Source organism: Trachypithecus francoisi, unplaced genomic scaffold, assembly GCF_009764315.1.
Source record: "Trachypithecus francoisi isolate TF-2019V2 unplaced genomic scaffold, Tfra_2.0 Lachesis_group19, whole genome shotgun sequence".
Taxonomy (NCBI): Eukaryota; Metazoa; Chordata; class Mammalia; order Primates; family Cercopithecidae; genus Trachypithecus; species Trachypithecus francoisi.
Window position 1 is genome coordinate 35,243,852 of NW_022681464.1, and position 21,697 is coordinate 35,265,548.

Sequence of the window (21,697 nt, forward strand, 5' to 3'; positions counted from 1 at the left end):
GCAATCCTCCAACCTCAGCTTCCTCCCATGTAGCTAGGACTACAGGCTTGTGCCACATTACCTACTTTTAAATTTTTAATTTTTTTCTAGAGATGGGGGTCTCACTATGTTGCCCAGGCTGACCTCGAATTCCTGGCCTCAAGCGATCCTCCCCCATCGGACTCTCAAAGTGCTGGGATTACAGGTGTGAGACACTGTGCCTGGCCTTACTTTTTCTACAGAAGCAGAAAGCCTGTAAAGTTAGAAGGATAGAAGTGCTGGAGCAATGGAGGATGGGTGGCAGATCTACCCTAAGTTCCTTTATCCCTCCTGCTCCTTGTCCTCCCTCTCCCATTGGTCTGAGGACAGAACCATGAAGAAATCCTTCCCACCTCTCTAGGGGGATCTCCCTGTCTCCTTCCCCACCCTAGGTCTTGACGGATGTCTACTGTACCCTAACATCCACGGCTCCCAGTCAAGCCAATCCATCTGTGTTCTCTCTTAGCAGAAGCTTAGGCTCTGGACTTAGTTTGCTTATGGAAGGCTACCCATATGCTGCTCACAGATTTATTAGCAGGACCCTCTTCCAGTGGTAAGAGAGTTTATGCTAATGGCAAGGACTGGCCTAAATGCATTCTTTCTAGTGTTATCTGCTCCATAAATGGGAGACTTTAGAAGACTTAGGGATGAAGTCACTTCTACCTAGACCCATGTCACTGACCTCTGCCCACAGCTCCTGTTGACTCCCACTTGTCTTCAGCAACCCTGGGCTCTGGGCCCTTATTTGCACCTGCTAGTTGAAGGGTCCATTTTCTCTGGTTCTGCCAGCACCTCTAACCTGCGTGTCCACAGCTGAACTTCTTGTCTCTTTGCTGTGCATGTTCACCTCCCATCATCCCTTCTCCCACCACATTGCCACAACCCTCTTTTCCTTGCCCTGACCCTGGTCATGACCCTAGTGTAGGCTCTCTTCTTCCCATCTCTCTCTGTCTTTTTTGGAAGGTGTTCATGGTAACTTCTTAATTGATCTTCCTACCTGTGATTCCTCTCCATTCATTCCACTCTGCCTTTTGTCTTCCTTAAGCCCAGCTCTCATCTCCACTTGCTCAAGAATATGCAGCCCCACCTGATCAGTGTGGCATGAAGGCTCCTCCCAGCCTAGTCTCGCCTGTGTTTACTCTATCGTCTTCTGTACTTTCCACACATCTCTTCTCTGACAATTTCCTCTGCCCATGTCCTTCGGTAAAATTCCTGGCATCCTCCCAGGCCACTTCAGATGGAAGTTTTCTCTTCTTCTCTCATCTTTTAGTTCTTATTTGTTCTACTCAAGACCCTTCTCCACGTCTAGCCCCTTGTAGGGTCTGGCCCATAGTCACTATTAAGCAAGTGTTTATCCAAATACACTCGCATCATGGTTAAAAAGTCCAGCACTCTAATGTTCACATTTTGTGCCCCAGGTGAGATCAGAAGGGATAGGTTTTTGGGGAAGCGTGACCTGCCTGGTGCCCTGCATCTTATAATATTCTCTGTATCAGGTGGGCTGTGGCTGCCACTATGAAATAATCATAAGGAGATCCATCTTTCCTTGCTACTGACCCTCAGGAATTAATCCAGTGGGTGTCCACATCCACAGTTGGACTTTTTTTCTGCCTAACCTGGTCAGGCTCACCTAAATGGCCTATGCCATTTAGTAAAGAGAGGGAAGGCAGACTTTTGCTGCCAGATCTATCTCCTTTAAAAAAGTAACTTAGTGCCTCTGTGTAGCTGGGAAATAGCATCCCAGAGATGAATAGTGGTGAAGGTGCCACGTACGTTCCCCCACAACAGATGTAGCATTATGGATAGTTCTAGGGAAAACATACTGACAATTTAGTCCAAAACAAAACAAAAAATTCTAGTGTATGTGGAATAACTGCAAAATTAAACTTTTTTCTCAACTATTTCTGTTTTACTTACGTTCTGTGTTTAACTTTAGGAAATCCAAATAATGAAGATGGCATATTGGGAAATTCAAGTGTTTTAAGAAATAATCTTTAGCTGTATTCTCTTAATTTTTTTTTTTTTTTTTTTGCTGATAATCTGTGTTTCTCCATCACTTACATCTGGGGTTGGTGCTATCCTTGCAAGTTACAGGAAATGAGTTTACCTGTGACCATGAAAGAGGAACTGATCACAGGCTCGTGTCTGCTGGTGGGGGGAGCTGTATTTTTTCAGAACACCTTCTTCTAGCTTCTGACAGAGTTCCAAAGATACAACTCTCCCTTCCTCTCCTGACATGAATCCAAGGCCTCCCTCACCTGGGGTGAAGCTTTTCATTCATCCTGTTTCTTTCTGGGGTAGGGTAGTTTATGGTGTTCAGCCAGTTTCCTCTGGACTGGAAGTGGCTATTGAATCTCCCCACCCACTCAATGTGTAAGTTGTGGCTTATGTGAAGAACGACATCAAACATGGATCCCACAGATAGCACAAGATTCCAGCAGGTGCTAATCTCCAGATCTTGCCAAGGAAGGGAATAAATACTGGGGGGGAAATGCACGTTTTTGCCGTTAATAAAGATCTACAGTTCTACTTGTGATTGATTTCCCAGCTGGATTAGTATAAAAACCAATTTCCCCATCCGAAGTACCACATCCATCTTAAATAGGTTACCTGACTTTCTCTTAATCAGATAAGGCTTCATATTCCTGACTGTGGCTAAACTGGCAAGCACACTGTGATTGGTGTCTTCCACTACAGCTGCCCCAGCCTTCCAAAAACCAAAGGAGCTGGCACTCTCTGCCCTCAGATGCTGGTTAGGTCAAAACATATTCTATATGTCTTACAGATCAGGAGATTCACATGATCTACTTTGGTTCATTAAGACAGGCTAGAAATTTCCTGGATTTCTTTTTTCTTTTAAAAAAATCGTTGAGAAAAAGAGCTAAAGCCATTTAAAAAGTCAACACTGGATCCTCATAAAAAGTAGATTATTAATGCCAGGGCTTGTTTTCCTCTAGGACCCGGGATGCTGGCACTGCTGATTAGCATCTGGATGATCTCAGGCTTTGAGGTCTCACTTGAATATTTTATTGGGCAGCTGTCAAGGTGAAAATAAAATGAAATAATAAAATAAAATAGAAGCTGCCCTTAGTGCCTGAAAGCAAAAAAAAAAAAAAAAAAAAAAAAAAAAAAAAAAGAACAGAGTATTTATGAGCTTGTGCAGCAACAACTTGAATTCAGGGTTGAGACAGCCGCAACGCCGCGTGGAAACATGCGATGTCCTACATGGAAGGACATTTGAGGTTTGCCTTCAAACTGAGTGAAATTTTAACTCAATGTCAAGGCCAAGTATGGGTGGCTCACTGGCTCAGGTTTCTGAAATGCCAGGATGCCCAGGTGGCTGGTAAAGCCGTCACAAGCTCCAGAGAGATGCCTGAATATGACCAATACCAGAGATGCCTGAATATGACCAATACCAGAGCTCCAAGCAGCCCGGGGTTTGTGCTCTCAGTGACACCTCTACCCCATCGTCCCCAGGCCCCACAGTTTTGGGAGCCTTGAAAATCTGTATTTTCTAAACAAGCAGTTCAAAGAGGATGGAAGACTTTAAATCATTGTGCTGTTTGTGCTTTGATAAATCAAACTGTAGGCCTGAGAAGTGCCCAGTCCAGTTTCCTACGCAAGAGAAGTTTCAAATGTGTTTTCCAACAAAACCGCTGGTGCTGAACAAAAGGAAGAGAAACTGCTTTACTTCTTACTGCCATCCAAAGTCTTAGAGACTCAATGTTAAGACCCACTGGTGGTAAGATTGGAAGATAGACAAGGTAGAGGAAAAACAGCGATACAATCCGATGTTTTTCTTCTCATTTAAAAATCTACTTTGAGGCCGGGCGCGGTGGCTCAAGCCTGTAATCCCAGCACTTTGTGAGGCCGAGACGGGCGGATCACGAGGTCAGGAGATCGAGACCATCCTGGCTAACATGGTGAAACCCCGTCTCTACTAAAAATACAAAAAACTAGCTGGGCGAGGTGGCAGGGGCCTGTAGTCCCAGCTACTCGGGAGGCTGAGGTAGGAGAATGGCGGGAACCCGGGAGGCGGAGCTTGCAGTGAGCTGAGATCCGGCCACTGCACTCCAGCCTGGGCGACAGAGAGAGACTCCGTCTCAAAAAAAAAAAAACAAAAAATCTACTTTGAATGCACTTAAATTAATCAAATATTTATTAAATGCCTACCATAGGAAAAAATCATTGTGCTTCACTGAGGTGAAATGGAATGTACAGATTAAAAAGAAATACAATTGGGCTTCTGGAAAGCCTTGGAAGTGCCTTGTCCACAGAGCAGGGTGTATTTAACCAGTTTCTTGCCAACTGTCCATGATCTGCTTCTGAGCCTGTTAATGGCTGCTCTCCGGGATCTCCAGCCATGCCGTCTTGTTTGGGGAAGTGCAGCACGTGGGAATGGTTGGTAATGGGAGGAACTGAGGCCCCTGCCTGACCCACACTGTGCTGTCCCCTGTCCCGTCAGCCTTCATGTGCACCTTTCAAGGTTCAGCTCAAATGTCAATCCCTACTGAAACCTTAACCAACTGCTCTGCTGTCAATAAACTCTGTCATTTCCACCTCTCCAAACATGTTATCTATTCATGGTGGAAGCATGAGTTTGCCACTAGACAGACCTGAGTTTGGCACTGTCTGCCATTTACTAGCTGTTTGGCCTTGGATAAGTTACTCAGGCTCTCTGAGTCTCAGTTCCTTCCCCTGCAAATAGGGAACGTCAATAACTCCCCCCTTAAAGAGTTGTAACAATGAAAGCTGATAATTTATCCAAGGGCTTAGCAGCGTGATTGGCACAGCACAGACACCCCAGAAATGTGGCCTGAGAAAATGAATGAAAGCTAGCTAGATGTCAGCATCCCTGGGGTCTGATTCATCTCTAGGGCTGGGCACTAGAAACCCAGCAGTAAGTACTTTTAGACTCAAATCATCTTTAACCCCACATGTGTGATTTTACTCTTTGTGCATATGAAGCTGTTTTGTTTTCCACTGATGTACTGGCTACAGGTGCAGCAGAAGGGAAAGCTTTGAAGGAAGTGACCTTATTTACATTTGGATGTTATGCTGACCCCACTCTAGACACTGCACTAAGTACTTTCTTTATATTACTTCTTCGGGTCCTCATAACTCTAAAAGGTACACACAGATGAGCAAACAGAGGCACTGAGAGGATAAGGAACTTGCTACATGAATCCAGCCCTGTCTGATTGCAGAGCTCCTGTTCTCACTCATTAAATCTGATGCCTCTCGAAAGAGCAGAGAGGGAAAATGTCTGGTTGTACAGGAAGGATGCAACTGACCTTTCCTTAGTTTGCAGAGGAACAGCCCAGGAGGTGGAGTGATCTTTGTACCTAGAAACATGTGTGAGAAGTCCTCTATGTACATAATTAGAATACAAATCTTTACATTATTTGTATCAAAAAATAAGGCTTTTTTCTTTCTTTTTTTCTTGAGATGGAGTTTCGCTCTTTTTACCCAGGATAGTGTGCAATGGTGCGATCTCAGCTCATTACAACCTCTGCCTCCCGGGTTCAAGCGATTCTGCTGCCTTAGCGTCCTGAGTGGCTGGGATTACAGGCATGTGCTACCATACCCGGCTAATTTTGTCTTTTTAGTAGAGATGAGGTTTCTCCATGTGGGTCAGGCTGGTTGTGAACTCCCAAGAAATAAGGTTTTCTTAACAAGGCTTCTTGGCTGATGGATGTAGAGACAGATGTGAACATCTATCTCTACACTATCATCTGCCTTCAGCACAGTTAGTCAGCTTCAGCTCCCACTTCTTAATGCAGCAAATGTCTATGTGGCTGAACTGGACAGTGAGCACCGGGGTTCATTAAGTGTGAGTCAACAGGAATTTTCTAGAAAGCATCAGATTATTTTGAATCTTGCAGACGCCAGCCCCACATAAGCCAATGTTAATCCATCCTGCTTTAACCATCTGCCCCTCATCCTCAGGGATGAGATCTGCATGTACAGAAAGGGAAAGGTGCTAGAGAGAAAAGGTGTGGAAGAAAACACTTGCATTCAGAAGTGGAGTTCGTTCTTCCCCTCAGTCTCTCATTCCCTTGGAATACCTGCTGGCTATTGCTGGTCTGGAGGCAGTGGAAGAGAGTGAATAGAAAGGGGCCAGCTTGCTTGGCCTGGGAAGCTTCTCAGATCAACTCACAGAAAGTGCAGTGAACAAGACCAGGAATGAATGTGATAGTGTCTCTGAAGCACCTTGGAGCCTGGTTTCAGAATTGAGATTTTTTTTTTTAATCACATATGCTTTTCCATGAGTCAGAAACCTCATTCTATTATAATAGACATCTTCCCCTTAACGTGTCTACATGGGCCTCTCTTTTTCTGCAACTCCCCAGTCTGGATCACCATCCACCTCATTGCTCATGCTAAAGACTTAGGAAACATCCTGTTCCTCTCTTTCACTCACTCCCCACAGCCAATCCATCAGCAGGTCCTGCCCGCCAGTCTCGTCCAGACACTCACACCAACCCCCTACTGTGTGTTCAATTTCTGTCCACATCACCCCCAATCCCTACGACACACAGGTATCTCTTGGCTGCCCCTTTGCTTCTGAGCACATTGGGTAGGGAATTCCAGGGTCCTGGGCACAAACATGGACAAGCAGGGTTTGGTGTGGGCTCTGAATACTCACAGTACCTTGAGGCCATAGACTCCTCACCTCAGCAGAGGCTTGGTTGGGGGAGGCCGGCCGGGACCTCCTAAAGCTGGGGTCCCTGTTGTCAGGGCAAGGAAAGGGAAGCCCTTGATTCTATCTCCAACTCTCCTCCTAAATGAGGGTACCCACTTCTTCCTTCTCCACTGCCAGCATTCTAGGCCAACAGCTGGTCCCTGCTCTCACTGACCCCTCCCTGCTCTCTACCATCTCAACATCTTGCTTAAAACCTCCCCCTCACACTTAGAATAAAATCCCAACTCCCTGACCTTCTAGGCTCCCTCTGGGGTGACCGGGTACAGTGGGGAGGGGCACACACTTTCGGTGACTATCCTTGGAGTTAACGGCATAGGGTTTGGCACCAGACAGCCAAAGTCTGTTCATTCCTAAGACAGAGCAACTTTAAATAAGTACAGATGGCTGTCTTGTTCTCCACTGAGCAGTCTCTCCTAGGGGTGAAAGCTCCCAGGTCCTCAACCCTTCCTCACAGCACATGGTTTCTAGCTGCTATCATTCTGGTGCTGCTTTTCAGAGCATGCTGATCTGGGAATGTCTCTTTTGAAAGGGGCTCCTCAAAGTAAACATTATGTTCCAGAGATGGTCTTGGCATACTGAACAGAGTCAGATATTACTTCCCTTTTTATTAACACAGTCAAAGATCACATTACCTTCCCTGGAAGACACATTTAACTGCTTCCAGTCAACTAAAATCCCCATGTTTCATGCACACTTCCTTCCAGCCATGGCTTCCTATCAACATTTATCTGCTTTGTCTCATCCATTTATGAGCAGGATTTTACATGTATTCCTATCTACTTCATTTGGTTGACATCTTGATACTCTTCTGGCCTCTCTAGATCATTGTGGATTATGATTATATCAGCCACCGGCTGGCATATTCAGTTTCAAGTCACACAAGCATTGCTTCAGCAGGTCATCCATGCTAGTCACTGACAAACCTATTGAACAGAATCCTGCCATCTGCTATCCGGATCTACCTTCAGCCTCACAGGGACTTATTAACTAACTACCACTTGTTATTCTTGATCATTCGACCAGTGTGGAGGAAATACCCCAAGGTGGCCCCTAGTGACTCATGCCCTTGTGTAATCCCTTCCCCTTGAATGTTTGCTTACAGTCCATCTTCTCATGCCCTGAAATTCTCTTTATGTTAAACCACCTAAGGGTGAGGACCATTTGCTTTTCTCTGTATTACCCAGACTGCTGAGCACAGCATCTTCCACATAGTACTTTCAATGTAAAAACTGTGAAAATAGTTTGTGACTGGAAAATACTATTAATATATGATGCTGTAAATCTTCAACTATAGACTTAATCTGAGTCAAGGACTTTTAATTTGCATGGATGATCTGGATAACAGTAAAATTCAGATTATATGTGTGTATTCATTCATTTATTTATTTAGGAGATGGGATACTGCTATGTTGCCCAGGCTGGTCTCAAACTCCTGGTCTCAAGTGATCCTCACACCTCAGCCTCCCAAAGTGTTAAGATTACAGGCATGAGCCACCACACCTACCAGAACTCCTCTGTGGCCTTACAGTTACTGTGATGGCCAACCATTCATCTACTCATGACATGTAACTCCTTTAATGGTAGCTTTGTGACTTGAAAAACTTGATCTTGCTTTCAGAGGAGCCCAATTTATGTTTCATTGAAATGGCTCACAGATGAAGAAAATTCAAATTAACCAACCTTTCACCCAACAAATAATTAATGGATCCCCTTTAAGTACTGTTCACAGATTCTTAGTTACACTTCTTTTCAAGATGTGGAACTTAATTCCCCTTGCATTGAGTGTGGACTGGACTTAGTGACTTATTTCTAAGAAACAGAATACAGTGGATGTGATGGTGTGTGGCTTCTGAGGCTAGTATGTCATGGTAGCTTCCTTCTTGTTCTCTCTCTTGAATTCCTTGTTCTGGCGGCAGCCAGCTGCCACATTGTCAGGACACACAAGCAATTTCACACAGCAAGGAACTGAGGCCTCCTGCCAAGAGCTATGTGAACAGGCCACTTTAGTAGCAGACACTCGAGCCACAGTCAAGCCTTCAGATGACTGCAGCCCTGGCTGAGATCTTGACACAACCTCATGAACAACAGTGAGTCAGGACCACCTAGCTAAGCTGCTCTTGAATTCCTGGTCCACAGAAACCACAGAAACATATGAGATGATTAATATCTATTGTTTTAAATTGCCAAGTTTTACAGTAACTTGTTATGCAGCAATAGACAACTAATACAAATACAAATTCAGAATTTCGACTTACCTTGCAGTATTGTAAAATTCTTGATGAGCTGACCATGCTTGGAGTCTACTAGCTTCATTTCTTCCATAATCACTGATAAGTTGGCTACTTCAGTGTCTAACCTCGACCTCATCAAATCTTGTTGCATCCTGAGAGAAACAGAATCCAAACGGATGTTGGCCAGGGTATTATTCAAGGAGGTCAGATCATCCGTGTGTTTGGTTAGGGTATCTGTGCAAGTGGTCCTGACTTCATTTAGATTGCTGGTCAGCGTCCGCAGGTGGTGGGCTGTGTAACTGATATTGCTAATGATGTTCACAATATCTGTCTCAAAGAGCTGGAAGCGTTCCTCCAGTTGGTTGAACTTGATGGCTGTTCTATTCTCTGCATCCTTGTGTAAGTCCTGCAGGTCTTTCAGGTTCTGCTCATTGGCTTGAGAGATAGTGGTGATGTTCTCCATCTGACCTGTGAATGAGTTGAGCTGGCTGTTCATATCCTCCAGGGTGTCATTGTTGGCTTTGGCCAAAGCAGAGTTGTTGGCAGCCAGCGTCTGCAAGCTCTGCACTTTCTCCTTCAGCCAATCCGTGTCCTTCTTGGCTTGAAGAAAAACCTGCTGCAGATTTTGAAAGTCGTTCTTGATTCGCTGGATAGCCTGGCTTGTGTCATCCACAGACCGCTGCAGATTCGTGATGAGGTTCCTCTGCTGTACCTGGGTCAGGTTCAGGTTGTTGAGGTTCATGATGACCACGTTATGAGAATACATTTGGTTCTGCAGATTGCCCTGGAGCACGCTGGTATCTTGCTGCAGATTCGTGACATAGCCATTATACGCCTGGAGGGTTTTGTTCACAGTGGTGATGAGGAAAGAATTATTCTCCAAAGTTTCTTTCAGTTGACTCTGCCTGTCCACCAGTGCATCCCCGCTCGCCTGTAACTTCTCCAGCGTATCCTTGTTCTTGCTGGTTTTTTCTGTAATCTCACGAAGTTGCTGACGGAGATCTAGAATGTCTGATCTGAAGGTGGAGAGTTCTGAGTTGGTGCTGATAGCTTTCTTCCCAGTTTGATCACCTGGAATAAGAAATAGCTGTGACTTACATTGGTGGTATGGAGAAGTGTTCAGTCAAGGCCAAAGATCCCAAACACACTTAACTGGTATGCACTGTATTTTAGATGCAAAATTGGCAGTATAAGCGGACAGCTCTGCATTAGTAAGATGTACATATCTATTAAAACTGGGTCCTGGGGAATCAGAAAGGATGCCCAGAACTAGGAATGACAAACTTGGCTGAACATTTTTCTCAAAGAGGGAGGGGGAATTTACTAGATTTTAGGGCAGTGGGCAGGATGTCAAGAAGAAAATAACCTTTTAAATTTCCCAATTTTTTAATGAAAGCAAAAATCAAGGAATAGAATATGCTAGGATCTTTTACTTTATAACTTAATTTCTACAATTCTGTGTAGTTTAAAGTATTTCAAAAGTGCTCAGTAAATTCCTATTTATCTGACAGTTTTTAATAAAGGGTATTTGTGGGTTTTTTCAGTCAGGATTGATCTTCAGGTATTTTCTGGTACATAATAGTATTTTTGGCAGGACATAATTCCAAAATTGACCCTTAACTTTAACAATTAAGCATTTGAATTAAATCATGAGGGAAGACTCAACGTGCAACACAAAAATTGAACGTCCTTCTGGGTGAATGGGGAGTTTATAGCAACATCATTCTAAGAGGCTGTGGTCATTTATGCAGAGTCAGGGGATTTCACTTAATGGTTCAGTCTTGTCACAGATTACCTAATTTTTTCAGGTCACTTTCCACTGCTGTGAGCTTGTCATCATAGGTTTGGCGAGATGTCTCCATGCCACCGGTGACATTGTCCATTTTCTCTACAACTAAGATTTGGAGAATGATGCATTAGTACACATACCTGCTCATGTTTGATTTTTCAGTTTCAAAACAAGAGATCATTTCATTATGGAACAAAGGAAACAGATTGAACAAAAAAAGTGTCACTGAAATCAAATATAGGAAAGAAAAGCCATCTTTTTGGAAAAATAACTTACTTGCCACAAAACCCAGGGGTACAATTTACTTAGTTGATAATTGTATGTTCTTAACGATTCTCATGATTCTATAATGCCTTGGATGTTTCAGAAATCATTTGGAACTAATTTAAAAATTTTCATGCATTTTAGAAGTCCCTAATCTGTTATTTCCTATATTAATTTCCATAGACGAACGCACAGCACACTGTGATAATTTACAAAATGTTGCCACTCATCAGCTTCCCTAACATTCTTGGCAGGTGGGACTCGTTTACCTAGAAGAGGATTCCATGGGTAAGGAAAACCCAGCTCAAGTCTATACATAAAATCATCATAGAAAGGACGCAACGTCAAGAGTGACTGCCACTTTCTGTTATGAGTTCCACCACAACGCCCTGGAAATCTGCTTTTTGTTAGCGACAACTGATTCTGTAGTTTATCAATTCTCAAGTAGATGCCTGAGTGGTGTTTCCAAACAATGATTTGCCAAGAAGTATTTTTTGATAGCGTCTTCTTGATTGTGTATGATAGGGAAAGTAATGCTACTGATAGTGTTTGGCTGTGTCCTCACCCAAATCTCATCTTAAATCATACTCCCCTAATTCCCATGTGTTGTGGGAGGGACTTGGTGGGAGATAATTTGAATAATGGGGGTGGTTTCCCCTATACTGTTCTCGTGGTAATGAGTAAGTCTCACAAGATCTGATGGTTTTATCAGGGGTTTCCACTTTCGCATCTTATTTTCTCTTGCGTCTGAAATGTTAATCCCCAAGACAATGGGGAAAATGTCTTCAGGGCATGCCAGAGCCTTCACAGCAGCCCCTCCCATCACTGGCCTGGAGGCCAAGGAGAAAATGGTTTCGTGGGCCGGGCCCAGGGTCCCCATGCTGTGTGCAGCCTAGGGACTCGGTGCCCTGTGTCCCAGACGGTCCAGCCATGGCTGAAAGGGGCCAATGTAGAGCTGGGGCCGTGGCTTCAGAGGGTGCAAGCCTCAAGCCTTGGTAGCTTTCACGTGGTGTGGAGCCTGTGAGTGCACATAAGTCAATAATTGAGGTTTGGGAACCTCCGCCTAGATTTCTGAGGATGTATGGAAACTCCTGGATATCCAGGCAGAAGTTTGCTGCAGGGGCGGGGTGTGCACGGAGAACCTCTGCTAGGGCAGTGTGGAAGGGAAATGTGGGGTTGGAGCCCCCGCACAGTCCCTACTGGGGCACTGCCTAGTAGAGCTGTGGGAAGAGGGCCCCCGTTCTCCAGACCCCAGAATGGTAGATCTACTGACAGTTTGCACTGTTCACCTGGAAAACCAACAGACACTCAACACCAGCTGTGAAAGCAGAAGGGAGAGAGGCTGTACCCTGCAAAGCCACCGGGGAACGAGATGCCCAAGACCATGGGAACCCACCTCTTGCGTCAGCACGACTGGGATGTGAGACCTGGAGTCAAAGGAGATAATTTTGGAGCTTTAAAATTTGACTGCCCTGCTGATTTTGAACTTGCATGGGGCCTGTACCCCTTCGTTTTGGCCAGTTTCTCCCATTTGGAAAGCCTGTATTTACCCGATACCTGTATCCTCATTGTATCTAGGAAGTAACTAGCTTGCTTTGGATTTTACAGGCTCATAGGCGGAAGGGACTTGCCTTGTCTCAGATGGGATTTTGGACTGTGGACTTCAGGATTAATGCTGAAATGAGTTAAAACTTTGTGGGACTGTTGGGAAGGCACGTTTTGTTTTGAAATGTGAGGACATGAGATTTGGCAGGGGCCAGGAATGCAATGATACAGTTTGGTTGTGTCTTCGCCCAAATCTCATCTTGAATTATATCTCCCAGAATTCCCACGGGTTGTGGGAGGGACCCAGTGGGAGACGATTTGAATCATGGGGGCAGTTTCTTCCATACTATTCTCGTGGTAGTGAGTAAGTCTCACAAGATCTGACGGTTTTATCTGGGGTTTCCACTTTTTCACCTTTCTCACTTTCTCTTGCCGCTGCCATGTAAGAAGTACCTTTTGCCTGCCACCATGATTCTGAGGCCTCCCCAGCCATGTGGAACTGTAATTCCAATTAAACTTCTTGTTCTTCCTAGTCTTGGGTATGTCTTTATCAGCAGCATGAAAACGGACTAATACAGCCACACTAAATAAAAGCTTCAGTTCTTATTCATTTTCAGAAGGCAGTAATTCTCTACAGCTATGAATTCAAGTACACGTTTCTAAAATGTTAAGAGGACATTTCTCCGAAAGTGACTTATGTGAGATCCAGCTTCTAGCAGCTTGGGATCAAGTCTGATTGTCCTTCTAGATATCAACAGCTTTTAAAAAAAGACTTCAGGCCGGGCGCAGTGGCTCACGCCTATAATACCAGCCCTTTGGGAGGCCAGCGTGGATCATTTGAGGTCAGGAGTTCAAGACCAGCCTGGCCAACATGGTGAAACCCCGTCTCCACTAAAAATACAAAAATTAGCTGGTTGCGGTGGTACACGCCTGTAATCCCAGCTACTTGGGAGGCTGAGGCAGGAGAATTGCTTGAACCTGGGAGGAGGAGGTTGCAGTGAGCTAAGATCGTGCCATTGCACTCCAGCCTGAGCAAGAGTGAGACTCTGTCTCAAAAAAAAAAAAAAAGACTTCAAAAAATGAGAACATGCTTTATATACCAATTATGAGCCAACGGATGCAATTTATTGTATTCACCACATGTTCTACCCACGCACGACTGTGTGAGATTCTCCTGGCTCCTCTCAGGAAGAAGTAGTAAGTTCCCATGTGTTTGTGTGACCCAAAGTGAACTGGCTCCTTGGATCCTGGAATTGTCCCTGGAGAAGCTCACTATGTTTTCCCTCAAGCTTCTACCATCTGGTCATAATGAAATGTGTGCACTGCAACAAACGCTGTCTCACACGAGCCTTTCCATGTGTTCTCTCTACCTAGAATGTTCTTCCCTGTTTTTTTTACTGAGCTAAGTCCTATTTGCTCTTCAAGACTCTGCTTGTCACTTCCTGTGGGAACCCTTTCCTGAGGTGCACCTTGCAGAATTCCCCTGGCAAGCAGTCCTTTCTGTATTACGGGACTCACTGCACTGTGCTGTCATGACTTATCTACTGTTATATCCTTTAGGGCAGGAAAATTTACATTCAGTTCCATCTCTCCCTCTTAGCTCAGTGTGTGGCACTACTAGGTAGTCACTGAATATATATTTATTATGCCATTTATTTATTTTTTTTTTAGACGAAGTTTCACTCTTGTTGCCCAGGTTGAAGTGCAATGGAACGATCTTAGCTCACTGCAACTTCTGCCTCCCAGGTTCCAGTGATTCTCCTGCCTCAGTCTCCTGAGTAGCTGGGATTACAGCGCCTGCCACCACACCCAGCTAATTTTTGTATTTTTAGTAGAGATGGGGTTTCTCCATGTTGGTCAGGCTGGTCTCGAACTCCTGACCTCAGACGATCCGCCCACCTCGGCCTCCCAAAGTGCTGGGATTACAGGCATGAGGGATTTATTTAAATAAGTAGCAATCTGCCTGCTGAGCTACAGGGCATGCAAACACATATGTTTCCCAACCAACCCAGGGAAGCCTGAGCACTGGCAATGAGTAGGCCATTTCGCTGAGTAATTATTATTTTTAAAATTACTACATAGATACAGAGGCGCAGTCATAATAATCTTAGGATTGTTTCATAGGTACACATACTCCTAAATCCCTGGAAACTCTGAAGAATAAAATGTTTCATATGTGTTTTTAGCAAAGCTAATTTTTAAGAACTAAAATACAGAATGTTTACAAGTTTACTTTCAGTTTTGATCCTCAAATCAAAACATATGCCTCGGTCTGTCCTCAAACCACATGCAGGATCTCAAGTCCTGCCCTTCTTTCCTGGAAGCCAAAGAAACCTCCAAATACGCTGACAGTCAGTTATTTTCTACCCTTTCTACTTTTTCTTCCATTTTAGTTTTGAAAAACAGAGAAGTGTCACGGGCAGATAATTCAGGTTTGTGTAGAATAAATACAAAAGGGATAAATACATTCGTTAAAAAAAGAACAAAACAATCTGTTGACTTTTTCTTCTGTGCAGCAAGGAAACTATTTTCCCTGCCCACAAGTGCTAATAAACAGCTTACATGCGTTGGGGGGGTGTGTGTCTTTGTTTAAAAATAAGACCTGGTATAAAGCTGGAAATGTTAGGATTGCAATGCTGGAACCTGCTACTGCATAAAAATACCAGACTGGTGGAGATCCAGAACTTACCCTTGCTGTTAACGGCACATAGCACTTTTATTGGCTTTTATTCTGAATTTATTAGCACCAATTCTCAATCAGGAATATAGTCTCAGAGCCATCCTATATTACCCTGGAAATTCCCAGCCTGCAGACATAGACCTCAGTTTGTAGACCATTCTCATTTGAGAAAAATGAGCAGGACACACGGAAGGGTGACCATCAGTCTGGTTTCTTATGTGCTCTCCTGTATTGGAAACTGTTTCTTAAGGTAGAATTTTTCTACAGAATATTGGTGTTTCAGATATTATACCTGAAGATCTGTCCCCCTTCAAGTATCCAAAGTATAATTCTCTAGGACACTCTGACAATAAAACCTTTTTTATAAAAGCACTTCGGTATCATCCCTTGGCCTGGGCCACTAACTTCTTCTTCCCTTCTGTTGACTCCACTTCTACTTGAAGGTCCACTCTACACCTCACTGCCCCATTGTACTCAGCCACACCCACGACTTGATTCCACTGCATACCAACTCGATCTCTATTTGAATGATAATCATAACAGCCTCTATCTATCGAGTGCCTGCTCTTTGCCGGATGCACTGCATCATCACTGCAGCGAATCCTTCCAACTGCTGTTTTGCATATGAAGAGACTGAGGCTCAGAGATGTTCAGTAACTTGCTAAAAATCACACAGCTTGTCAGGGACTATGTGGGATACCAGGCTGGAAGGTTTAACTCCACAATCCATGCTCTTTCTATAACTCCATATCGCCTCTCTTTTGGTATTTCTTTTTCCTAAATCTGGTTTCCTCCAATAAAGAATCCCTTAAGGGGAAGAATTATTTCTCTTTATATTCTCTTTAAAGTTAACATCACCAGACATTTACGAAGCATCTGCCATGTAGGTGGCATAGTGCTAGATATGGAGGATTCAAGAGCCACGGGCCGTGCTCTTGGCCCTGAGGACAGAGCGCAGAGCTCCTAGCTGGTGCTCACACGTGTTTGTACCAGACTGATCATGGCACTGTGGGATAAAGACTTCTCTCCGGGACCTGCAGCTTCCCAGTAACATCAGTTACACTCCCCTGGAATTTAATGAAGGCATTTCTACCTTGAACACCATTTCATAGGTTTCCTTACAGAAATACAGAAAATCTGATTATAGGGTGTTATCCTGGATCCTAAAGCGCTCTCCAGTGTGATTGGATGTGTACTTTGAAAGCCTAAATAGTAATCCAATTGTAAATTTCTACACTGACCCAGCTTAGCAGCAAAGTAGACTACCAATGACTAGGAATGTTGAATTAAAGGAGATCCTTATAGAGAAAGATTCAGATTTCTGTCTTATTTCTTTATCCTAATTACCTTTAGAAGGCTGCCTCTTGGAAAGGATAATGGAGTAGGATTTTCCCGTTCAGGAAATATTCTGGAAGAAACATGACCCGTTGAACTTAAGAGATGACTCCTGCTGTGGAAGCTCTGTTGACTAATGATAAAAAGCCTAGGGCGGAGGATGTACCAAGCTTAACTGTCCAAGAACATGTTTTCTGCAAAGTGGCTGAGGTGCCTCACAGCCACGACCACTGCACAAACCCTGTCTGGGTGACTAAGCGACTCTCTGGCTTCTTCAGCAAATTCTCTTGAAGGAAGCTCATTGTATTCTAACTTGTGGCTACGGAAGTAACATGAAAGAAGTAAAGAACAATTTTGAGCAAAACAGTATGAAGTTGCCTTTGCCAACTCTGAAAAATGAAAGTTTTTACTCCTTTCCTTTCAATTTCTCCTTCAGAGGAATGACTTATTATGCTTCTTTCATTGAATCTTCTTTTCTTCCTTTCTTTTTTAACAGAGAGAGTTTCTCTAGACTTCAAAGGGGGAATGTGTGAAGGGAGAACTGGGTCTTATCTTTCTGCCTCTTACAACATTGGGTCACTAGAATCTTACCGGCAAGAAAGAGGAGTCACTGTGTGAGTAAAGAGAAAGCACATCTGGAAAATATCAACATTTTAGTTCATTAATGGTGTGTTTGGAAAGCAAAAGTGCATGTTGTATTATTTTATGTATTTTTTGTCAGCAGAGGCCTGAAGGAGGGAGGCACCGAAGGAAAGAAAAGAGGGGCAAGACATCACCCTGTCTCCCCTTGTACTTGCTCCCCATTATCTCTTCTTCCTTCATCTTAGTGAGACTGCCCCCACAGAGCAGGCCAAGCCAATCTCCAAAACATTAGGTTTCCAGGAAGGGCTTTTAGGGCAGCTATCCCGTACCAGCAGATTGGCCTAGAGGTCCCTGAGCATCTATTGTTTGCCTTCATGGAAGGCAGCCCTAATGCACAATCCATCCATCCATCCACCCATCCATCCATCCATCCATCCATCCATCCATCCATCCTCCCATTAATTCATCCAGTGAACTTTCCTAGGCACTGGTTAAATATCATGAGACTAGGTGCTGGTGGGAGATACAATAAATAAAAGGTAGTCTCTTGTCTTCATGAAAACTTGTAGTTTGGGTGGTGACACACTCAAGTCCATTGACTCTAATGATACAGTGTGACAGGAGCTAAGAGTAAATACCGGGTGCTATGGGAACAAACAGGAAGGGGCCTAATTCAGCTTTCGGGAGCTGCCATGTGTCTACACGAGACAGGAAGGGTAGGAGGGAGGCACTTTAGCTGGAGAGCAGAGAAAAGGTGCTGTGGGCAAATGGACCAGCACACGCAAAACATGCCAGAGCCAGGACGGGCTTTCCATGGATAAAAAGGGAGGAAATATCTGTACCTTAACAAACAAACAGAAAAAAAAGAAAGGGGGGGAAAAGCCTCTTCTTTGACTCTTTTTGTATAATTCTGAATGCATAAATGTCCTAGACTTTATTTCCTAGCAGAGGTAAATATTACAAAATGTTAATATATTTGCCAAACCACTCTCGTCTCTCTTTTAGCAGTAAATGTGATTACATAGTACTGAGACTTAAAGATACTTATTAAATGGCTGTTTGATTTCAAGCTTCTCCTTTATCTTGGCTCACTAGGAAAAGTCACGGAGAAGTGAGTAATGACCTAAATAATCTAAACGACAGGAAGAGAGAGAGTTCGGATTACCTGGGACATAGAAAACCCTCCTTTCTCTCACCAGGTTCCCACTCCCCTCTCGGCCCAGGGCTAATCATGATTTAACAGCCTTCCTTAATCACTTACTCTGTTTGCTGCTTCATCTAAAAACTTAAGATGCTCCGGGTTAGATCATGGTCTAACTCATCACAAATGGATAGAATGACCTGGTAATTTTCCAGATTTCCATTGCCCAAACTAATCAGTCAACACACCCAATGATGCACATTATTTTCCATGTATATGGCCTTAGAGATGGGACTAAAAGCCTCAACTATACTGAGGATTTTTAACAGGTTTTGCCATTCTAATGGCTAGATCTGTGTAATGTGGTTAGAAGAAGCAAGGAACAGAGACACAGATATGATTTCCTGGGACCAGCCACAGGACAGATACTTCAATTACATCATCTTGGCTCATCCCAATCATCTTGACAAGTAGCATTATTATTGCCATTTTACAGATAAGAAATCAGAAACTCTAAGAGGGTATGATTCATACCTGGGTATGGAGCCATGTGGAAGACTCAGCATGGCCCCTGGCACACTAGCAAGCACTTACTGACTTACTGAACATTCACAATTGTATTACAAATGGTAGGATCAAGGCTTGAACCTGGACTGTCTGGCCCTGACACCCATCTCATTCCAATACACACTGTGCTTTCTCAGGAAACTGCTACATGCTGGGAGAGAGGTGGGAGGAATGACCAGTTGGAGGGAATTCACTTGGAATCTTTCTTTTCCTAGGTCAGTCTGCGGGCCACAGAGCAGAAGGAAGACCTGATGATCCACAGACTCTACGTCGGCCTCTGTTCTGAAACCAAATGGCCGTGTTTGCCTCTCGTGTTTTTGACAGGAAGGTTCGTCTGGCTGTTTTCTAGAAAAGGGCTTATGTAGTTTTGCAATTCTGAATCACGACACCTTCTACCTATGACCATTGTCTCTGAAAGGTGCGTGGGGAACTTACTGTGTCTGCAAGTCTGGAGGATTCGGGCAAAAATTCTCCCCTTACCCTAAACCAGATATGTTTAGGCCCAACATCCTATAAAGTGGGTTGAGGTGGGAGTGCTGCCTCTGTGCTTAATTTCTACAGTGCAGTATTTTTATAGAGCTATATAAACAACAGTGACCACAGTGAATGTGCTGAAGAGAAAAAAGGGAATTAGTTGGCCAGTCCCTGGGTGAAGCATGTTGTATCTCCGGAGATCTTGTGTTTTGCTTATTCTCTGTCAATATAGTTTTCCTGTGTGCTGACACCAGGGTTTCCATAAAGCCTCCAAGAGATAAGATGAAAAAAAAATAGAGGAAGAAGGAGTAGCTAGAAATAGGTAGGAAAAAGCAACAAGGGAGAAAAAAAAACATTATAACTCTCAGAGAGGACCCTGATTGTTGCTGAAATGAGTCAAAAGGAATTATTATGTCCCCCCTTTCAGATCTCATAGCTGTAAGTTCAAGATACAGAGATGAAGTTTATCATGTTGCTATTTTGCATCTGAGTTGCAGGAATGAAATACTTCATACTTGCAAATGTGAATTTTCTCATGCTTAACTTAATGAAGGAACACTTGTTATTTGGAAGAGAAAAAAGAGAGCATACTTACCTTTATATCCCAAAATGGCTACTGTGATTGTTAGCAAGGCACACAAAATGTATAATAATATGATAGAGAACTTCAGTGCCCAGTTATTTTTACATTTGGTACATTCTGTTCCTTCCTGAATACCTGTAAGAGAAGTCAAATTTTAATAACAGTAAGCAAAGATGTCATTTAAAAATATATCTTTTTGCATTTTGGTTCAAATACTGGGACTAAGAATAATTTTTACATATGCCTTACTATGCTATGAGAACTACTGTGACAGTAAACACACTGCCTTGAGCAACATAAGTACTTTAATATTACCATTCTATTGTTATAGCTGTATTTAATATGACTTTAAAATAATTGCACATAACTTTGTTTCACAGAGTACAGTCATGCATCATTTAATGGGAATACAGTCTGAGGATGGCATCATTAGGCAATTTCATCACTGTGTGAACATCCTAGAGCAGGGGTCCCTAATTCCCAGGCCATGGACTGGTACCAGTCTGGTGGCCTGTTAGGAACTGGCTGCACAGCAGGAATTGAGTGGCAGGTGAGCCAGCGTGACCACCTGAGCTCTGCCTCCTGTCAGATCTGCGGCAGCGTCAGATTCTCTCAGGAGCGCGAACCCTATTGTGAACTGCACATGCGAGGGATCTAGGGTGCGTGCTCCTTATGAGAATCTGACTAATGCCTGATGATCTGAGGTGGAACAATTTCATCCTGAAACCATCTCCCGCCCCCTGTCCATCCATGGAAAAATTATCTTCCATGAAACTGGTCCCTGGTTCCGAAAAGGTTGGGGACCACTGTCCTAGAGTATACTTACACAAACCTAGATGGTACAGACCAGCGGTCCCATCTTCTTCCCCAATTTTTGCATGGACCACAGTAGGGGTAGGGATGGTTTTGAGATGATTCAAATGCATTCCATTTATTGTGTACTTTATTTCTATTATTATTATATTGTAATATATAATGAAAATATTATACAACTCACCATAATGTAGAAACAGTGGGAGCCCTGAGCTTGTTTTCCTGCCAACAGATGGTCCCATATGGGGGTGATGGGAGACAGTGACAGATCATAGCCATCAGATTCTTATAAGGAGGGCACAACCTAGATCCCTCGCATGCACAGTTCACAACAGGATTCACGCTTCTATGAGAATCTAATGCCGCCGCTGATCTGACAGGAGGCGGAGCTCGGGTGGTCAAGCAAGTGACGGGAAATGGATGTAAATACAGATGATGCTTCACTCACTTGCCGCTGCTCACCTCCTGCTATGCAGCCCAGTTCCTAACAGGTCCATGGCCCTGGGGGTTGGGGACCGCTGATATAGACTACTACACACCTAGGCTACATGGTATGGCCTGTTGCACCTAGGCTCAAATCTGTACAGCATGTTACTCTACTGACAGGCCACTTTAACACAATGGTAAGTATTTGTGTATCTAAATATAGAAAAGGTACAATAAAAATAGTTTTATAATCCTATGGGACTGCCATCATCTATGCAGTCCATTGTTGACTGAAATGTTATGTGGCACATGACTGTAGTTTCAAATCAGATTCCATTATGATAATTACAATGATAAGTTCAGTAAAAATCTCTGTATGACAAAATATTTAAACACTCAAATTTACTTATTTCAGACATTATTAGACCTACAGCAATTCAAATACAACAAAAAAATCCTATTGATTGGTCCCTTGATGTTTGGTTCAGTGGCGTGCTGAAGTTGGTTCTACTGGCTTGTAAGAGCCAATTGTTAAATTTGTAA

General features: G+C 43.6%; 1 protein-coding gene across 1 annotated transcript in view; it reads right to left on the reverse strand.

The window, feature by feature from the left end:
• COLEC12 (collectin subfamily member 12) overlaps positions 1-21,697 on the reverse strand; it is a 186,738-nt gene that overhangs the window by 18,507 nt on the left and 146,534 nt on the right. Inside the window, exons 3-5 of the mRNA XM_033178184.1 lie at positions 19,928-20,050; positions 10,751-10,849; positions 8,980-10,026 (exon numbers count right to left, since the gene is read on the reverse strand). Coding sequence (XP_033034075.1) covers positions 8,980-10,026; positions 10,751-10,849; positions 19,928-20,050 — 1,269 coding nt within the window. The remainder of the gene's footprint in view (positions 1-8,979; positions 10,027-10,750; positions 10,850-19,927; positions 20,051-21,697) is intronic.